This window comes from Microcaecilia unicolor, chromosome 1 (assembly GCF_901765095.1).
Source record: "Microcaecilia unicolor chromosome 1, aMicUni1.1, whole genome shotgun sequence".
Taxonomy (NCBI): domain Eukaryota; kingdom Metazoa; phylum Chordata; class Amphibia; order Gymnophiona; family Siphonopidae; genus Microcaecilia; species Microcaecilia unicolor.
This window is the reverse complement of record NC_044031.1, coordinates 664,890,613-664,910,689: the sequence shown is the minus strand read 5'-3', so window position 1 is coordinate 664,910,689 and position 20,077 is coordinate 664,890,613. Positions and strand designations below refer to the sequence as shown.

Sequence of the window (20,077 nt, the reverse complement as noted above, 5' to 3'; positions counted from 1 at the left end):
AACCAATTCTTTTGCCGGCTTCCTGCTTTTAATATACCTTAAAAAATGTTTACTATGTGTTTTTGCCTCCAACGCAATCTTTTTTTCGAGGTCCCTCTTTGCCGTCCTTATCAGCGCTTTGCATTTGACTTGACATTCCTTATGCCGTTTCTTATTATTTTCAGTCTGTTCCTTCTTCCATTTTCTGAAGGATTTTCTTTTAGCTCTAATAGCTTCCTTCACCTCACTATTTAACCATGCCGGCTGTCGTTTGGTCTTCTGTCCTCCTTTTTTAATACGCGGAATATATTTGGCCTGGGCTTCCAGGATGGTGTTTTTGAACAGCATCCACGTCTGATGTAATTTTTTTTGACCCTCGCAAGAAGCCGGCAAAAGAATTGGTTGGACTGCTAGATGACCGAGGGGTAAAAATGGCACTCAGGGAAGACAAAGCCATAGTGGAAAGATGAAATGAATTCTTTGCTTCGGACTTCACCGAGGAAGATTTGGGAGAGATACATAACAATCCTAGAAATGGTATTCAAAGCTGACGAGTCAGAGAAACTGAATGAAATGTCTTATAAACCTGGAGGATGTAATAGTGCAATTTGACAGATTGAAGAGTAGCAAATCTCCGGGACTGGATGATATTCATCCCCGAGTACTGATAGTATTGAAAATTGAACTTGCGGAACTGTTGTTAGTAATATGTAAATTATCTTTAAAATCAAGCATGGTACCAGAAGATTGGAGGGTGGCCAATGTAACACTGAGTTTTTAAAAAAGGTTCCAGAGGAGATCTGGGAAATTATAGACCGGTGAGCCTGACATCGGTGCTGGGCAAAATGGTAGAGACTATTATAAAGAACAAAATTACAGAGCATATTCAAAAGCAGGGATTAATGAGACAAAGCCAACATGGATTTAGTGAAGGGAAATCATGCCTCAATAGTCTATTACATTTCGTTGAAGGGGTGAACAAACATGCGGATAAAGGTGAGCCGGTCTATATTGTGTATCTGGATTTTCAGAAGGCGTTTGACAAGGTATCTCATGAAAGGCTTCAGAGGAAACTGGAGGGTCATGGGATAGGAGGAAATGTCCTATTGTGGATTAAAAACTGGTTGAAGGATAGGAAAACAGAGAGTGGGGTTAAATGGGCAGTATTCACAATGGAGAAGGGTAGTTAGTGGGGTTCCTCAGGGGTCTGTGCTAGGACCGCTGCTTTTTAATATATTTATAAATGATTTAGAGATGGGAGTAACTAGCGAGGTAATTAAATTTGCTGATGACACAAAGTTATTCAAAGTCGTTAACTCGCGACAGGATTGTGAAAAATTACAAGAGGACCTTACGAGACTGGGAGACTGGGTGGCTAAATGGCAGATGACGTTTAATGTGAGCAAGTGCAAGGTGATGCATGTGGGAAAAAATAACCCGAATTATAGCTACGTCATGCAAGGTTCCACGTTAGGAGTTACGGACCAAGAAAGGGATCTGGGTGTCGTCGTCGATAATACACTGAAACCTTCTGCTCAGTGTGCTGCTGTGGCTAGGAAAGCAAATAGAATGTTGGGTATTATTAGGAAAGGTATGGAAAACAGGTGTGAGAATGTTATAATGCCGTTGTATCGCTCCATGGTGCGACCGCACCTTGAGTATTGTGTTCAATTCTGGTCGCCGCATCTCAAGAAAGATATAGTAGAATTGGAAAAGGTGCAGTGAAGGGCAACTAAAATGATAGCGGGGATGGGATGACTTCCCTATGAAAGACTAAGGAGGCTAGGGCTTTTCAGCTTGGAGAAGAGACGGCTGAGGGGAGACATGATAGAGGTATATAAAATAATGAGTGGAATGGAACAGGTGGATGTGAAGCGTCTGTTCACGCTTTCCAAAAATACTAGGACTAGGGGGCATGCGATGAAACTACAGTGTAGAAAATTTAAAACAAATCGGAGAAAATATTTCTTCACCCAACGCATAATTAAACTCTGGAATTCGTTGCCGGAGAACGTGGTGAAGGCGGGTTAGCTTAGCAGAATTTAAATGGGGTTAGACGGTTTCCTAAAGGACAAGTCCATAAACCACTACTAAATGGACTTGGGAAAAATCCACAATTCCAGGAATGTATAGAATGTTTGTACGTTTGGGAAGCTTGCCAGGTGCCCTTGGCCTGGATTGGCCGCTGTTATGGACAGGATGCTGGGCTCGATGGACCCTTGGTCTTTCCCAGTGTGGCATTACTTATGTACTTATCTAGGCATGAGCATTTACACAGTGCTTATGTCTGAATATTTATGCATGTATATACCTGGTTATGCTAGTATTCTAATATAGAAAGCAGGTGTCTATTTTTCTTTATGGAATAGGCTCCAGATAGGCACCCCTTGTAGAAATATCCATATACCTAGAGAACACTGGAAAAATTGTACCGGGGTGCATTCAAAAAGAAAACAGGGCTCCCTTTACCTAATTGAACTATGAAAGACCTATCACAGGCTCCATTAACTTATTAAATATCATGATTCTCGGGCTTTCAACAGTCAGGATTCCTGTTTCCTATTACAGAGTCAGTGACCTTTTTGAAGATCGATACACTTTGCTCTTTCCCTTCCAAATCTATAGCTTTCAGTGCTTTCCATTAATAGTCACTTGGGCCGTTTTGCCTCTGCTTCTACCCCCACATATCCTCATGGCTGCTGAGATGAGGTGACTTGAGATTTGATGTAGGAGGGGATAGTAGCGTTACTGGCAGCAGTCAGCATGTGCTATGATTGATCTGCTGATGTGGGGAGCCCAGGGACTGAATATAGTACAGAAGGGCCCAGTGCCAGTGAGTTGCAGGACTTAAAGATGGATTACAAACATAACCTTGGCTGTCTCTGAGTCAATTTTCTATTCTTTGTTAAACCATATCACTGTGTTTTATAAATGACATCCAAACCACTGTGATTTTAAGTTCATTTTTGTTAACCCTTTGGAAACGTAAAGCTTTAACAATTTATTTTCCTAGTTATCAAACAATTTTATCTGTTTGATGAACAAAACTTAATTTATAGACAAATTGCAACAAGAATTGTGAAATGGAACTGGTGGATGAGATGAGGTGAGGTGAGGTTTGGGTGGAGAGGTTGTAGTCAGGCCAAGGTGTGAACTGTGCAGGGAGTGTGAGTTTGTGTGTGAACAGTCTTGCTTCCAAATACACATATGCACCTCTTCATTCTATAAAGGGGCACCTAAATTTAAACACCTAGCCCTGGATTCTATATATGGCACCTGGATTTGCATGCCAAAATTTGGTTGTGCTCTTAAGACGCGCATACAAATTAATTGGCTGAACAGTCAATTAACGTCAATAATTGAGTGCTAACAACCATTAAAATTTGCTCACGCATCTGCCTGCATTCTATTCTATAAGGCATGGCGCCTAACTCAACTAGGACATGGACAGGGGTGTGTCGGGCATTCCGAAAAGTTGTGCATGTAGTTACAAAATACTGCTTCAGTGTGCCTAACTTGGGCAATTATACTAGGTTTCAGCAGGTGTAAGTCTTGTGTCCAAAGGTAGGTGCGGGAATCAGCACTAGGCATGATTCTACATGGTATCTGGAAAAAATGGGACCCCATAACATATTTTCCAAATATCCCCAAAACAAATGTACTATTATTTTTAAAAAATTACTACTGGTATTGACAGGTGTTACTGTAAGATACTGCAAAAACTGGGTGATCCTGTTTTCAAAATGGCGTCATTCAGGAATTGACCTTTAAGATCCGTTTTAGCAAAACGGCATTTAGCAAAAAAGATAAAGTTGAGATTAAATTTCTGCGACAAAATAAGGCATGTGGCGCAAAACGTTTGCTAAGGGAGTTTCCTAATAAAGGTTGGACTAATGCATTTTCAAACATTGTGCTAAATGTTTAAACAATTACAAAGTATTTTGAAATTATGTAAGGGGTCCCATTTTTTGTGGACACTGTGTATAAAGAGCACGCACACTTTATATCATCACACAGTGTTGATTTTTTTTCCGGTGCCAAATTTTGAGTGGCATTTATAGAATACCCCTCCCCCACTGAGTGCTTAAATTTATAGAATACTGGCATTTACCCAGATAAGTGTACATTTATGTGCATAAATGCTGTTTTGTGTCAAGCTGTGATCTGGCCGTATTCAAATCTAGGCTAAAAGCCGACTATTTTAAGGCTGGTTTTAACTCCTATTCACTTGTTCAGTACTCATGTCTGTTTTAATCATTCCAACCATAAGCAATTCCCTAATCCCTTATTTGTCATGTTTGTCTGTCTTGATTAGATTGTAAGCTCTGTTGAGCAGGGACTGTCTTTTACATGTTTAGTGTACAATACATCTAGTAGAACTATAGAAATAAGTAGTAGTATAATTACATACTAAAATGCCTTAACATGCAAGTATAAGGGGGAGAGGGAGTGTTCATTGCGAAGAGATGGGACTAACATTTCTCCGAAGACTAGCAGGTCAAGTTGTACTCGCATGTGGGTGACATTATCCAACTGAACCCGGTGTGGATGCTGGCTAGCGTATAGATGTTTCAAGAAAATTCTAGCAGCATCCCATCATGGATACACAGGCTCCTCAGTCTTCATTTTTCCATGGAGCAGGGAGGACGCATCTTCACTATTTCTCTTCAGCTCCTTTTTTCTCTGCCCTTGCAGTGACTTCCCATGTGGGTTTTCCCCCCTCATTTACCTCATTGTTTTCTCTAATTTATCTTTTTATTTATTTATTTCCCCTTTTAGTTCTTAGTGTTTTCATCCATTAAAGTTTTCTTTCTTTTTCGCAGTTCGATAGACCTTCTTAGGCCTGAGCACAAACCTCGATTTGGACTCTGCCTCCTTTTATAGTTCAAAATTGAGGAGTTTAATTTAGCCACGATCCTTTTTGCAATGTCCAATAAGATCCCCAGCAGCTTCAACAGGTGCTCCCAATGTAGTCGGGTGATTTCAGTTATGGACCCGCACATTTGGTGCATCGGGTGCCCTGGGCTTAACCATGAGCCTAACTCTTATCCTTTATGTTTAAAAATGCAGCTGATGACACAGGGCATGTCAGGTCCAGCAGGAGAGACTTTTGGCTCCTCAAAAGCAGATCCATTGACATCGGCACCAGAAGAATTGACCTTGATGGCTGCCCAGACATCAGCTACAATTGGGACTGCACTGGCATCGAAGAGGTCTCCACCTCCCTCGACATCAGGCGCTGATAGTTGGCCCCGGGACTGGTTAGCATCGGACCCAACATCGAGGAAGTGTACAGGTTAGGTGTCATCTTCATCAGCACTGAAGGACTGCAATTCTCAGCATCAGAGGAAGCCCAAGAAGCACATGCATCGGTCCTCTTCGACGCATGATGCCAAGATCGCCGGCATCAAGAGGAGCTGTCCACCTCCTTAATAGAGGTGCCAGCACACCAGTTTCCAGGCAGCAGGTTCCTGCTTCTGGTTTTCCACCAGCTCCTTTGCAGGCTGTCCCTGTCCCAGCTCCCCAGCCTTTGCCAATGCCTACCTTTGATGAGTGAAACTGAGCCATGCTTAGGGAGGACCAGGCACAGATGCTACAGCTGCACACTGCTCAGGCATGGAGAGTGCTTGTCGCAGCTGCAGCATAGCCCCCACTTCTTCCCAAGGCTTCACCTTGCCTGTGGAGTGGTCTTCAATGTTGGCACCTCAACAGGTGTCTACATCAACTTCGACTCATGTAGTACCATTCTTGACATCAGGGGAGGAAGCTTCCACAGAGTCTGAGGTTATCCCACTGAGCTAGGGCAGGCACACACTCACTCTGTTCAATCTGACTACTGTGAGGAGTCTGATTGGGACTGCTCATGGGACTCAGAAGAGGACCCTCATTACCTCTTGGAGGAGGAGTCTTATGGGGTCCATTCTGATCCCTCCCCACTTCAAGAGAGATGTAAATCTCCACCTGAAGGTCTCTCTTTTACAGGTTTTGTGAAGGAGATAACTTTGGCCATCTTATTTAAGTTGGAGACAGAGAAGGAACACAGAGCAGAGGTGTTTTCAGTCCTAGATTATGAGTTACTTCCTAAGGAAGAGATCAAGGTTCCATTACACACTATCCTTAAAGATGCACTGGTGAAGAACTGGGAATCTCCCTCTCAGTGCAGGTCGCACCTAAGAAGATGGATATGCAGGACTGTATCCAGAAGGCTCCTGGATTCAAAAGGGCTCATATGCCTCACCACTCTTTGGTAGTTAAATCTGCCCTCAAATGAGCCAGGAATTCCAGGGCTCATGACTCGGCTCCCCCAGGTAGAGAGGCTCAGATACTAAACTCATTTGAGAGGAAGGTTTATCAGACCTTGATGCTTTTTGCCCACATCCACTCCTACTAGATCTATACTAGCATTTGCTTGAAGCCTTTGCTGTGCATTTCTTTTAGTTTCATCAATTCTATCCCTCAGGAACATGCAGCTGAGCTTATCCAGTTGGCTGGTAAGCAGCTGGAGAGAAGAAAGTATCTGGCCAGGGGCACTTATGGTAGTTTTGATGTTGTATCCAGACTCAACAGCCATGGATGTGGAGATGTGCAGACTCTGATGGCTGCATTCTCAACCTAGAACTAGCATTTCAGGAGAGATTAGTGGATATACCTTGCTGAGGAGATAATCTTTTTGGGACAAGGTAGAGAAGGTCTCTGATACCAATCAGTCTCTTTCTCGGCAGCCTCCAGCTGCATCCTCTATTAGGAGATTTTCAAGTGGGCCTAGATGACAGACCTACTACTCTCAAAGGTGTAGGTTTTTGCCACCTTCTCGCTCTGCCCATCAGCCCCAGTCCCAGCATTCTTTCCCTTATCAGTCCCACCTTCAAAAGCCTCAGCCAGCTCCTCAGTCAAAGCAAGAGATGAGCTTTTGACTGGCTCCAGGAGAGCATAGCCACTGTCCAAGTAATTGTGACCTTCCGGTTGGCCCTTTGTAACCTCTGACCGATGAGTTCTTCTAATAGTCTTTCTCAGTTATGCACTTCATTGGCGTGAACGAACACCAGATTGCCCACGAAGAGCATATTACCTCAGCTCTCCACACAAGCAGGTAATTATAGAGGAAATCTCTACTCTTCTACAGGCAAATGCATTTGAATCCGTGCTACCAGGGAACAAGAGAAGGGATTCTATTTCAAGTACTTCATTGTGCCCAAGAAAACAGAAGGATTCTGTCCCATCTTAGAGGGCTCTGAACAAATTCCTGGTCAAAAAAAAGTTCAGGATGCTTTCCCTGGGCACCCTTCTTCCCATGATTCAGAAAAAGGATTGGCTATGCTCTCTGGACTTGAAGGATGCCCATACCCACATGTTGATACTTCACAGTCACAGGAAGTATCTCAGATTCCGAGTAGGGAAACACCACTACCAGTATTGTGTTTTGCCTTTTGGACTGCATCAGATCCCAGCGTAGTCACCAAATGTCTAGCAGTAGTTGCGACGTTGCTGCCTAGACTGGGAGTTTACTTGTTTCCCTACCTGGACAATTGACTGGGCAAGAGCATGTTGCAGGAGGAGGTGCAAAAGTCAATGCAGAGAACTGCTGGAACTACTAGGGTTCATCATAAACTACCTCAAGTCACACCTTCTCCCAGCCCAGCAATTGGAGTACATAGGAGATCTGCTTGATACAGTGCTAATGTTTTTTACCAAACCACATGCCCATCCTGGCAAAAGCGTACTGCATACCTTAGACTGCAAGCGAGCCTTAACCTTCTATCTGGAGTGGACTAAAATTCATAGACAGTTCACCAGGCTTTTTGTTTCTTTTGACCCACACAGAATAGGAGTAGCCATTGGCAAACACACAATTTCCAGTTGGCTAGCAGATTGCACTCTTGAGGGTCATGGCAAGGCTTATAATGTCAGAGCCATTGCTACGTCAATAGCCCACTTGAGGTCAGCGTTCATGGAAGATATTTGCAAAGCTGCAACATGGTCTTCAGTCCACATATTTACATCTCACTACTGCCTTGAGCAGAATACCCAATATGACGGCCGGTCTGGTCAGTCAGTCCTGCAGAATCTGTTTGTTGTCTAGAATCCAACTCCATTCTCCTAGGCTCAATTTTGTTATGTTTCTAGGCTTCACCTTCACAATTAGAATGTATATAGTTTCAGGTTAATTGACTTGAGGTCTCGATCTCTTGAGTCCCTATTGTCCTAGTTTTGTTGTTTTCAGTGAGCCTGGTAGCTAGTGATTCCCACACGTGAGAATACAACTGGGCCTGCTTGTCATCAGAGAAAGTGAAGTTACTCAACCTGTAGCAGGTGTTCTCTGAGGACAGCAGGCCAGGTATTCTCACATGCCTACACTCCTTCCCTAGGAGTTGTATTCCTTTAACTATATTACCTAACTGACAGACCAAGTGCTTGTGTGTCGGTTGGGGGGGAGGGGGGCGGAAGGCACCCGCACATGCATGGTGGAACAGTGCTAGAATTTTCTTGAAACATCTATACTGTAGCCGGCATCCACATCGGGCTTCATCGGATGACATCACCCACATGTGAGAATACCTGGCCTGCTGACCTCGGAGAACACCTGCTGCAGGTGAGTAACTTCACTTTATGCACCTAACTTACAAAATGCTGTAAGTTGCGCATGCCACATCCACATTTAGGTACGAAACATGTATACCACCCATAGTCCTGGTGTAAATGTTCACACTTAAATTTACCCCAGGAAACAACCATCTGTTTCCCACAGAAAAGTAATAACTTATTGATTTTTATTCTGAAACCTCAGCGGTGATACTACTACTACTACTATTTAGCATTTCTATAGCGCTACAAGCCGTGAGAATTACACACCCACCTTCCCTTCGGTTTGACAGATGTAAATATGAAACCCTACTTCTAGAAGTTCTGCTATCATTCTTTAATAAATATAAGCATAAATATGAGTACATATACTCACCTTTTAAGTTTAAAGTGTCAGTCAGAGGGTGACTAGCAGTCCGACATGATCATTTTTTTGCCAAAGCTGTTTCAAGGACTATCCCCTTAAAATAGTAGACATCAAAAATAGTCAATCCCAATGTATAAAACGTATAGGGAAATCCAGAGAAATTACACACTCCTGAAACTACAAGAATTTGATTGAAAAAGGGGACAAAAGGAGAATTCAGTTTAGGCTGTTCCCACAGCCAAGCCAAATTTTTCAGTGGGTTTAGCTGTAACAACGGCTCACTTACAAGCACTATACATCATTTGTACTTTTTAGATTGTAACCCTTTGATTTTATTTCTTTTATATATATGAAACAAATTAAATCCAAACTACAGTGTGAAAACTTTAATGGAGATTCATATACACCCTCCCCAATACCGTTGACTGAAAAAACTCACTAAATACCAATAAAAAATATACAAGCAAAAATCTAAACAAAAGAATATTTTGAATATTGTTCAAAAATGCCAGAGAACCAGAATATTGAGAAACAGACTGGAGCGAAACTTATCTTGGCTTATATTTTCTCGCTCTTTCACCATCTGTTCCAAAACGTCCAACAGGAATCCCTGTTTCAAAATTTCTTCCTCAGGGACGTCAGTGCTGCATTGTCAACAGTTTTATCTGTTGTTTTTTTATTTAAAAACTCGTCTACAAAAGGTGCTAAAGTCCACACAGTGTAATCAGTCATACATGTAACTAACATTAAGTTGGTTATAAACCATCCAATCCTAGTTAACTTCAGGTAAATACCTTCCAAAGCCTCCCCTGCTCACTTCTCCCCATCCCCATCTCCCCCTTACCCCTCTTCACCCTAGTTGCTATTGCTCCCTGTTTTCCCATCACGGATGCTTCTGCCTCCACCTTAGCAAGTTACTTCTGCACAGCTTTCATGTTACTTTGAGTTGTGCCTACATACTTTGGTTTCTTACAATCATCCTGAGAACAGCTTGTGCATAAGAGAACCACATGGTTCAACTGTTTGAGAACTGCAGTGCTTCTCAATTGTCTCTTGGAGACACACCTAGCCAGTCAGGTTTTCAGGATTGCCACAATGAATATGTATAAGATAAATTTGCATGCACCATCTCCATTGGTCTGACCCAGTATGTTCTCATATTCTTGTACCAACTCTGAGAAGAAACTCTAGAAAATACATTGCAGACCGCCTCTACAGTACTATGTAAGCCACATTGAGCCTGCAAATAGGTGGGAAAATGTTGGATACAAATGTAACAAATAAATACATAAGTAAATACATTTGACATTTTTTCTCATTTTCCCCCTTAAAACCCTCTACTCCAATAGCATCCTGAACTCCTCTCCCCCCTCCCTCCCTTCCTCCTTTCCCCAGTGTGTGAAATCCCAACCTACTCCCTAACTTGCAGCTACAATGACCCTTTTGCACTTGTGTACTTCCATTTATCATATGGTGCCTTCTCCTTTTCCAGGTCTCCATCATCCCCCAACATTAGCAATCTATAGTGCCAATCAGTTTTTCAATTGGGTAACTCGTTCTATCACCCCAAGTGCTGTAGTCCACAGATTCCTTAGACACACATACATATAGCATTTCCCTCCAGGGGCTGTGAATGCTGCCTATACAGCATACCCATTTCGAGCTGAACCAAGAAGTGGAAGACCTACTCTAGAATCAAATCAGGACTTGTAACATATGCACATGGTGCTGCCACTGAACCACAAGACAGGATGAGTTGAAAGCTGCTTATGGTGCCTGCAGTCCAACCTGTGTGTTGTTGTTTTTGGACCCTGGATGTATATGGAGACAATAAGGCAAGAGCCTCCTCATTCATTTATGAACTGAAGACATTGCACAACCTTGAAACCAGTTTTTTTCTTTTTAAAAATAGATGGACACCAAAAATATCGAAGATTGCACTCTGCTTCTGCTTTTTAAAGAATGTTACCGCACGTTTGACAGCCTACTGGACTTGTTTCACTTTTGAGAGTATCAGAAGTATCTTCTGGTGATATTAAATATTGTCAGTTGTCTTGTAATTAGATGTTTCTATAACTGATATGCAAATGAGCTCATTAATTTTCTTTGTTAAGCACGGAACTGCCAATGTCGATATTCATCACCCTATTCTAAATGGATTTAACTATATGCTGAACTGTTTAGAAAGTGTCTGACTGAGTGCCTTCAAATCCCAAAAGAAAGTCTCCTGCCAATTTCTAAGGCATATTATTTGCCTATTAAGTCTTTAGTTTTATCTAAAGATGTTTTGCATTTGGTTTTGAATTTCAAATGTTACCCAGGAGCTTGAAATGCCACTGAAAAGTCCACTGCAAATTTGATTGCATTCTAGAATTTGATAGATAGTTTAACATTTTCTTTTTCAAAAATTTCCAGATTATATCTTCTTGTTTCCAATTTGATACAAATGAAAAGGAAAAGCATATTTAGAGACTGAGACAGGCTTTAGATGGAGGTGTGGAATATAAAGAGATAGTGTTTCTCAAGCTGATCTTGGGACATCCCCTAGCAGAACATTTCAAAGTATTGTCCACGATAACACCTAAATTCTTTTCCTCTGTGGCGACTCCTAATGTGGAACCTAGCATCATGTACCTACAATTTGGGTTACTTTTCACAATGTGCATCGCTTTCTGGTTATCTTTAGTCTTGTAAGGGCTACAATTTATAACTTTGAATAATAATTCTGTGTCAGATGAGACAGGCCAACCAGTGAGTTACCACCTCTGAAAAACCTGTGATGAATATGGCTCTGCATGTGATATCAACTTGCACCTCCTCATTATAAAATGTAGCAGAATTTGTGCAAATGTGAGAGGTAACAGAGGTCTACATACAGCAGAGCTTGCCAGTGAGTTGCCACCTCTGAAAAACCTGCAGGAAGTGTGATTTCATGTATGATATCATCAGCCTGGTGCCTCTGCTGTATAAAAATATAGTAGAGTGAAGGTTGGTGCAGGGGCGTAGCCAAACAGCAGATTTTGGGTGGGCCTAGGCAAGAAGTGGTTGGGCACCAAATGTTTTCTCCCCCACCCCCACATCAAAAAAATATCTCAGCTGGTGGGAAAATGCTTCTCTCCAGTCTCCACCTTGGTAGTCTGCAGCAGGCATGCTCTAAAAACTGAGCATGCGAAGGTGCCAGTATTGTGGAGAGCAGCATTTTCATTACCATGTGCTACTGTTGGATGGGCCTGAGCCCTAAGTGGGTGGGCCTCAGCCCACTCAGGCCCACCTGTGGCTACGCCACTGGGTTGGTGGACACAGAGACCTACCTAGAGCAGTGTGAAGAGTCTGTCTGGAGAGCCCACCAGTGAGTTATCATCCATGCCTACCCAAGGAGGGACTATGCAGGACCCCATGGACTCTTATATGAGGTCTTCAGCAAATGGATTTTTAGGAGGGGAGAGCAGGTGTCTTCACTACTACTACTACTACTACTTAACATTTCTAGAGCGCTACTAGGGTTACGCAGCGCTGTACAGTTTAACAAAGAAGGACAGTCCCTGCTCAAAGAGCTTACAATCTAAAGGACGAAATGTCAAGTTGTGGCAGTCTAGATTTCCTGAGTAGAGGTATGGTGGTTAGGTGCTGAAGGCGACATTGAAGAAGTGGGCTTTGAGCAAGGATTTGAAGATGGGCAGGGAGGGGGCCTGGCGTATGGGCTCAGGGAGTTTATTCCAAGCGAAGCAGAAAGGGTGGAGCCTGGAGTTGGCGGTGGAGGAGAAGGGTACCGAAAGGAGGGATTTGTCTTGAGAGCGGAGGTTGCGGGTAGGAATGTAAGGGGAGATGAGGATAGAGAGGTAGGGAGGGGCTGCAGATCGAGTGCATTTGAAAGTTAGTAGGAGAAGCTTGAACTGTATGCGGTACCTGATCGGAAGTGACTTGAGTAGAGGGGTGATATGAGTATATCGGTCCAGGTGGAAGATAAGACATGCAGCAGAGTTCTGGATGGACTGAAGGGGGGATAGATGGCTAAGTGGGAGGCCAGTAAGCAGAAGGTTGCAGTAGTCAAGGAGTTCGGGTGGTGTGCTCAGAGAGGAAAGGGCTAATCTTGTAGAGGAAGAAGCGACAGGTCTTGGCTATCTGCTGGATATGCGCAGAGAAGGAGATGGAGGAGTCGAAGATGACTCCGAGGTTGCGGGCAGATGAGACGGGGACGATGAGGGTGTTATCAACTGAGATAGAGAATGGAGGGAGAGGAGAAGTGGGTTTGGGTGGGAAGACAATAAGCTCGGTCTTGGCCATGTTCAGTTTCAGGTGGCGGTTGGACATCCAGGCAGCAATGTCGGATAAGCAGGCTGATACTTTGGCCTGGGTTTCCGCAGTGATGTCTGGTGTGGAGAGATAAAGCTGCGTGTCGTCAGCATAAAGATAGTATTGGAAACCATGAGATGAGATCAGGGAGCCCAGGGAAGAGGTGTAGATTGAAAAAAGAAGGGGTCCAAGGACGGATCCCTGAGGAACTCCAACAGAGAGCGGGATGGGGTGGAGGAAGAACCGTGAGAGTGTACTCTGAAGGTACGGTGGGAGAGATAAGAGGAGAACCAGAAGAGGACAGAGCCCTGGAACCCAAATGAGGACAGTGTGGCAAGAAGTAAATTGTGATTGACCGTGTCAAAAGTGGCGGATAGGTCGAGGAGGATGAGGATGGAGTAGTGACCTTTGGATTTGGCAAGGAACAGGTCATTGCAGACTTTAGATAGTGCCGTCTCAGTAGAGTGTAAGGGGCGAAAGCCGGATTGAAGCGGATCGAGGATGGCATGAGAGGAGAGGAAATCAAGGCAGCGGCTGTGAACGGCGCATTCAAGTATCTTGGAGAGGAAGGGTAGGAGGGAAATGGGGCGGTAGTTGGAAGGACAGGTAGGGTGGAGTGATGGTTTTTTGAGGAGTGGTGTGACTACAGCATGCTTGAAGGTGTCAGGGACAGTTGCAGTGGAGAGAGAGAGAGGTTGAGGATATGACAGATGGAGGGGGTGATAGTAGGAGAGATGGTGTTAAGTAAGTTGGTGGGGATGGGGTCAGAGGAACAGGTGGTGTATTTCGAGGAAGAAAAAAGATGGGCGGTTTCCTCTTTGGTGATATCAGGAAACGAGGAGAAGGAGGCCTGAGTTGGTTGGTTGCGGGAGTGGGTTATAGGGTGAAGAGGAGAAGATGGTTTGATGATGAAATCTAGGTTGATCTTCTGCACCTTGTCGCGGAAGTAGCCAGTGATTGGGGAGAGAGGGAGGGAGGGGTGGGAGCGGAGGGCACTTTGAGGAGGGAGTTAAGGGTGGCGAAGAGATGGCGAGGATTAGAGCTGAGGGAAGTAGTCAATTGGGTGTAATAGTCCTGTTTGGTGAGGAATAAGGAGGACTACAAGGAGGATAGCATGAATTTATAATGAATGAAGTCAGTATGGGTGCGAGATTTCCTCCAGAGGCGTTCAGCCGATTGGGCGCAGGAGCGAAGGTATCGGGTGCAAGGGGTCAGCCAGGGCTGGAGATTAGTACGCCTAGTGGGACGGGAGATGGATGGTGCAAGGGTGTACAGAGCAGAGGAGAGAGTAGCATTGTAAGTGGAGACAGCCTTGTCGACAGACTCGGAGGACATGATGGAAGGGAGGAGATTAGAGATACTAGAGGATAAGGTGAGAGGGTCGACAGCCTGGAGATGTTGTTCAGTGGGAGAACATCTGAATTTGGAGAGCCCCTCTCTTGAGTTCCGATAGCTGCTCATCTCACTTAACCTCCAGGATCAGTTTTGAGTCCTGTTCCCTTGGTATTTACACCTGTATCTCAGGAGCAGAACTTGGAGAGTGTTTGTCAGGCTTATTGTGAGGATGAAGTTTGAAGTGGTGATAGCCATTCTTGGTTTAAATCTGACTGGCCCTTCTAAGACCCAGCTCTCTACATTAGTAGAATCTTGAGTAAACTGGGATATCTGGCTTTGAAACCTGCCTTCTTTACCAGCTATAGAAAGATGTGAACAATTTTGAGTTTAATTCCATCTAAAGAAGACTTAGAGATCTGGAGACTGGTAGTTAAATTGGAGGTTGTGGTCTCGGAGTAGTTATGCCAGTTTTTTGGTGAAGCAGCTAGTAAGATGTCCTCATTGGGAGAGGATTCAAGGAAGCACAGTGTACGCTTGGAAGAGCATTCAAAAAAGTTGGAGTTGGTGGAAACAATGAACACTTCTTTCGATAAAGGCAATTTATTATTGGAAAATTAGCTTGAAATAATAGAATCTGATACAAGGTATAACTTGAGATTTATTAATTTTCTGTATTGATCTAGTCTATTCTTGACACTTATATGCCACCTGTATCATTAGAGAATCTAAGCGGGTTACAAAAGATGAGATATGCAAAAGTCAGAACACACAAAAAACAAGATTATATATTCAAATATTTGTTAAACAAATAAATTTTCAGTGCTTTACGGAACAAAAAAATATCCAGAAAGAACACAAATTTGCTCCAGAATTGAGTTCCAGATCTTACTGGATTGATATCCAAATGAACTATCTAAAACTCTTTTAAAATGGACTTTCTTGGATTTCAGAAAACCCAGTAATATTGTAGTGGCTTCCCCCATGTCCATCTCAATAACAGACTAAGGACTTTTCCTCCAGGAACTTGTCCAAACCTTTTTTAAACCAAGATATGCTAACTGCTGTTACCACATCCTCCAGCAACAAGTTCCAGAGCTTAACTATTCTTTGAGTAAAAAATATATTCTCTTATTTCTTTTATTTTTTTGTAATTATTTTATTTATTCATTTTATATTACATTTATGTCCAATACATAAATGGGAAAGAAAAGAGAAAATATCATTTAAACAAACATTAAGGAAAAATATCATCTTTGTTAGTCCACAATTGGGGGATCCAAGATCAGGAAAACAATCTCAAAGAAAATAAAAACACGGAATGGTTAATCTTACAATTCATATTTTCTGAGGGAGGAAGGTTAATCGGTAATTGCAGCCGGTACAGTGGTAACTTAAAGGAAGTTGCTGCAGGTTCTTCATCTGTTCTTTTAACTCCACAAACTCTTGTAATTTCCTGGGTTCAACAAATAAGTAATCAGGAAATAAAACACTTACAAGGGAATCGCTCTAGGAAGGTCCCACCCAGGGCAATGATTCTTGGCCTAAAAGCCAAGAGTTCACACCTCCTAGTCTGCAATTCCCTTGATATGTCAGGAAATATATTTATCTTTGAACCCAAAAAAACTATCAGCCATATCGGAAATACAATTTCAAAACATTGTTCCTATCTAAATCAAAGGCAAAAGTCACTAATAATATAACTCTATATACAGGGTATTTTAGGAAAATTTATCTTTCTCAAGTTACTTTTTCCTTAATTGGTTCTCCAGAAGTTCCAATTTTTTACAAGAAACAAATTGTCCTTCATTACCAGATTAACTGATTTTCATAGAGAAACCATTTCCGAAATCAAAGTCTTTATTTTTTTATCTTGGACTTCCACTTTGTTAGATAAGTATTGATATAATCACATATTTATTCCTAAAAAAGTTTTGACATCTGAAGAAGAGAGTTATTCACACTCTGCAGCACTTCCCATAGTGCGTCCATTGTGACATTGTTTGGCTTCACCAGGTCCAATTTCTCCACAGAAACTGCTCCAGATATCTTTGGGGGGAAGAGCTCACTCTCCAATCCCCCAGTTGGTTTATTATCCGGAGTCAATGCTGCGCCAGGACCTCCTCAGATCGCGTGAAAATCCTAACCCACTTCGGGTGTTTCCACTGTCGACCTCCATAGCGAAGCGTTACTGTTTCCGGGTCTTGGAGAGGTCATGCCAACAGGAGGACTCAAAGTCACTCCCTCTCCACTGAGATTCGGCAATAAAGCCTTGCTGTTCCCCGAAGCAGGAACCGATATCCCCGACGTTATGACCCCGAATCTCTCCAAAGTAGACTGAGAAGTGGTGGGAACCCCAGCCGTGTTCGAGGAGGGCAACACCACGGCTTTGCCTTTCTTCTTCCCCATTCTCTGGGGAGCACGCCTACTTCTTCAGGTATTCTGGTGTAAAACGGGAACTCAACTAACGTACATCCTCCCTCAACGCCATCTTGGATCCTCCAGTTTGGGACACTCTTTGTCTGGTTTCTCCTCAGAGGCCTGTCTGATATGGGTAGCCCTCTGAGTCATTGAAACACGGAAGCCCCTCCACCACTTACAAGGTGGTGTCCCTTCGGAGGGGTCTCCTATTTCTTTTAAAAGTATTTCCCATATAATTTCATTGAGTGTCCCTTGGTCTTTGTACTTTTTGAAAGAGTGAAAAATTGATTTGCTACTGCTGGAAGCAGGATACTGGGCTAGCTGGACCATTGGTCTGACCCAGTATGACTATTCATATGACTTTGTCAAAAGCTATCTGAAAATCTAGATACATTATCAGGCTCATTTTCGAAAGAGAAGGACGCCCATCTTTCGACACAAATCGGAAGATGGGCGTCGTCACAGAGGCGCACAAATCGGCATAATCGAAAGCTGATTTTGGCCGTCCCCAACTGCTTTCCATCGCGGGAACGTCTAAAGTTCACAGGGGCGTGTTGGAGGCGTAGCGAAGATGGGACTTGGGCTTGTCTAACACATGGGTGTCCTCGACCCATAATGGGAAAAAAGGGCGTCCCTGACGAGCACTTGGACGTCTTTACCTGGTCCTGTTTTTCTTACGACCAAGCCACAAAAAGGTGCCCAAACTGACCAGATGACCACTGGAGAGAATCGGGGATCACCTCCCCTTACTCCCCTAGTGGTCACTAACCCCCTCCCACCCTCAAAAAAATCTTTAAAAATATTTTGTGCCAGCCTCAAATGTCATACGCAGGTCCATCACAGCAGTATGCAGGTCCCTGGAGCAGTTTTAGTGGGTGCAGTGCACTTCAGGCAGTCGGACCCAGGCCCATCTCCCCCTACCTGCTACACTTGTGGTGGTAAATGTGAGCCCTCCAAAACCCACTGTAACCACATCTAGGTGCCCCCCTTCACCCGTAAGGGCTATGGTAGTGGTGTACAGTTGTGGATTTTGGGGGGATTTGGGGGACTCAGCACACAAGGTAAGGGAGCTATGTACCTGGGAGCAATTTCTGAAGTCCACTGCAGTGCCCCCTAGGGTGCCCGGTTGGTGTCCTGGCATGTCAGGGGGACCAGTGCACTAAGAATGCTGGCTCCTCCCATGACCAAAGGGCTTGCATTTGATCGTTTCTGAGATGGGCGTCCTTGGTTTCCATTATCGCCGAAAATCAGAAATGACCAAGTCTAGGGATGACCATCTCTAAGGATGACCTAAATTTCAAGATTTGGTCATCCCGACCGTATTATAAAAACGAAAGATGGATGTCCATCTTGTTTCGATAATACGGGTTTCCCCGCCCCTCCACTGGGACTTTTGCGAGGACGTCCTCAGCAAAACTTGGGCATCCCTTTCAATTATGCCCCTCTATATCAACTTAAATCTGTTTATTCAAAAGAATATAGCAGATTAGTGAGACAAAATTTCCTTTGGCTAAGCTCATATTGGCTGTCCCTTTAAACCATATTTGTCTATGTGTTCACTAATTTTGTTCTTTCCCCTAGGCCTCTTCTGATCCCTGTTTTTTGTTGTTGTTTTTGGTTTTTTTATGTTCTATTATGAATTTAATCACAGTAGAGAGAGAGAGAGATCACCAAGAAGAATCAACACAGCAGGAAAACACAATGAGGGTTGGTGTTTCCTCTTGGTGATTTCCATCTCTATTGTGACTGGGTTAACCGAGGAATTCCTATTGTGAATTACACTATTTGGAAACAATTTAAATGTTTATTTTTCCAATGGTTTAGTTAATTGCACTTGCTTCATTGCTTCAGTTTTATAAATAAGAATTTCATTTCTAAGAAAACTGAAATAAACTACATCATTTCCTCTGCTTTCAGGTTTTACTACATGCCTTTGAGGAACCACTAAGGATTCCTGCTGGTCCTTTAATTTCAGTCGCCAGGATAGTGCCAAATTATAAAGTTTACCAGTAAGTCTTTCCCTTGTGGGTTGGAAGATTCCCTCAGGTATTTTGCATGTTAGCAGCAACAGTCCGAATAGATCTAATGTATTTCTAAACATTAATGAAACAGATGATTAAGACATAAAACAATAATAGACAGTTTAATCAAGTCTCCATGGAACAGCAACCTTTGGGACCATGGGACAATGTCTGTGTCCCAGAGGCAATTAGGTTACATGTTTTGCTAATTGACAAGTACAAAAAAAAAAGGCCTTATGAGGGAGACTACTAAAAAATTTGTGATCAGCACAAAAATTTGTCTGCATTTGTTCATGTGGCTGAAAAGTTCTGTTGACTTTTAGTGATAAGGAACATCCAACAGAGTATGGGGACAGTACTCAAAAGGGTTTAACTGGGTAGGTTAACTCCCTCTCAGCTGGCCATCCGGCAGTATTCATCAGCATTAAATATTTCCTGTGACTACCCAAGCACTGACTGGTTAATTCCAGAGCATTCTTGGGGCAGAGCTTCCTCAGAGCCAGCACTTAACCAGCTTCCAGCAATATTCCGTCTGCTAGCAGATTAAGTAAATGGAGCTGAGTTAACCATGCACCAGTCTGAATATTGGCCAGTACATGGTTGGCTTCTGGGTGACTGCTATAACCTAGATATTCAGTGCTAGTGCCTGGATATGTCCCGGCATTGAATATTCAGGCTCAGTATAACCCATGTTTTAAAAATCATTGACCCCTGTAGGCTGAATATCAAACCTTAGATTTCTAAGGCAGGTTTACAGAGTGTGCCACTATGTATATGACCTCATTTGCACACAATACATACAGCAAAATATGCAGAATCTACTATAGTTGCATATCTATAAAGTGATGACATGCAGTGGGACCCAGCTGTATAAGAATGCGTTTTCCTAAACCTTTGACCTGAGGTTGCACAGTATTCTTCTCATGACCTAGCAGTCTCTCTAACTTTTTCATTTGTTTAAAGGAACATCATGCTGGAAAGGCCACCAGCAGCCAGTGGTATCATGGCTACTACGGTTTTATTTCCAAATCCGGCTGCCTCATATTTCAATGTTCTTCCAGTTGCCAGCTGTGGACACCCCCAG

At 43.2% G+C, this 20,077-nt stretch overlaps 1 protein-coding gene across 1 annotated transcript in view; it reads left to right on the top strand.

Moving 5' to 3' along the window:
* Window positions 1-20,077, top strand: part of CCDC33 (coiled-coil domain containing 33) — a 642,117-nt gene that overhangs the window by 278,095 nt on the left and 343,945 nt on the right. The window contains exons 8-9 of the mRNA XM_030187021.1: window positions 18,890-18,981; window positions 19,957-20,077. Of these exons, the coding sequence (XP_030042881.1) occupies window positions 18,890-18,981; window positions 19,957-20,077 (213 nt within the window). The remainder of the gene's footprint in view (window positions 1-18,889; window positions 18,982-19,956) is intronic.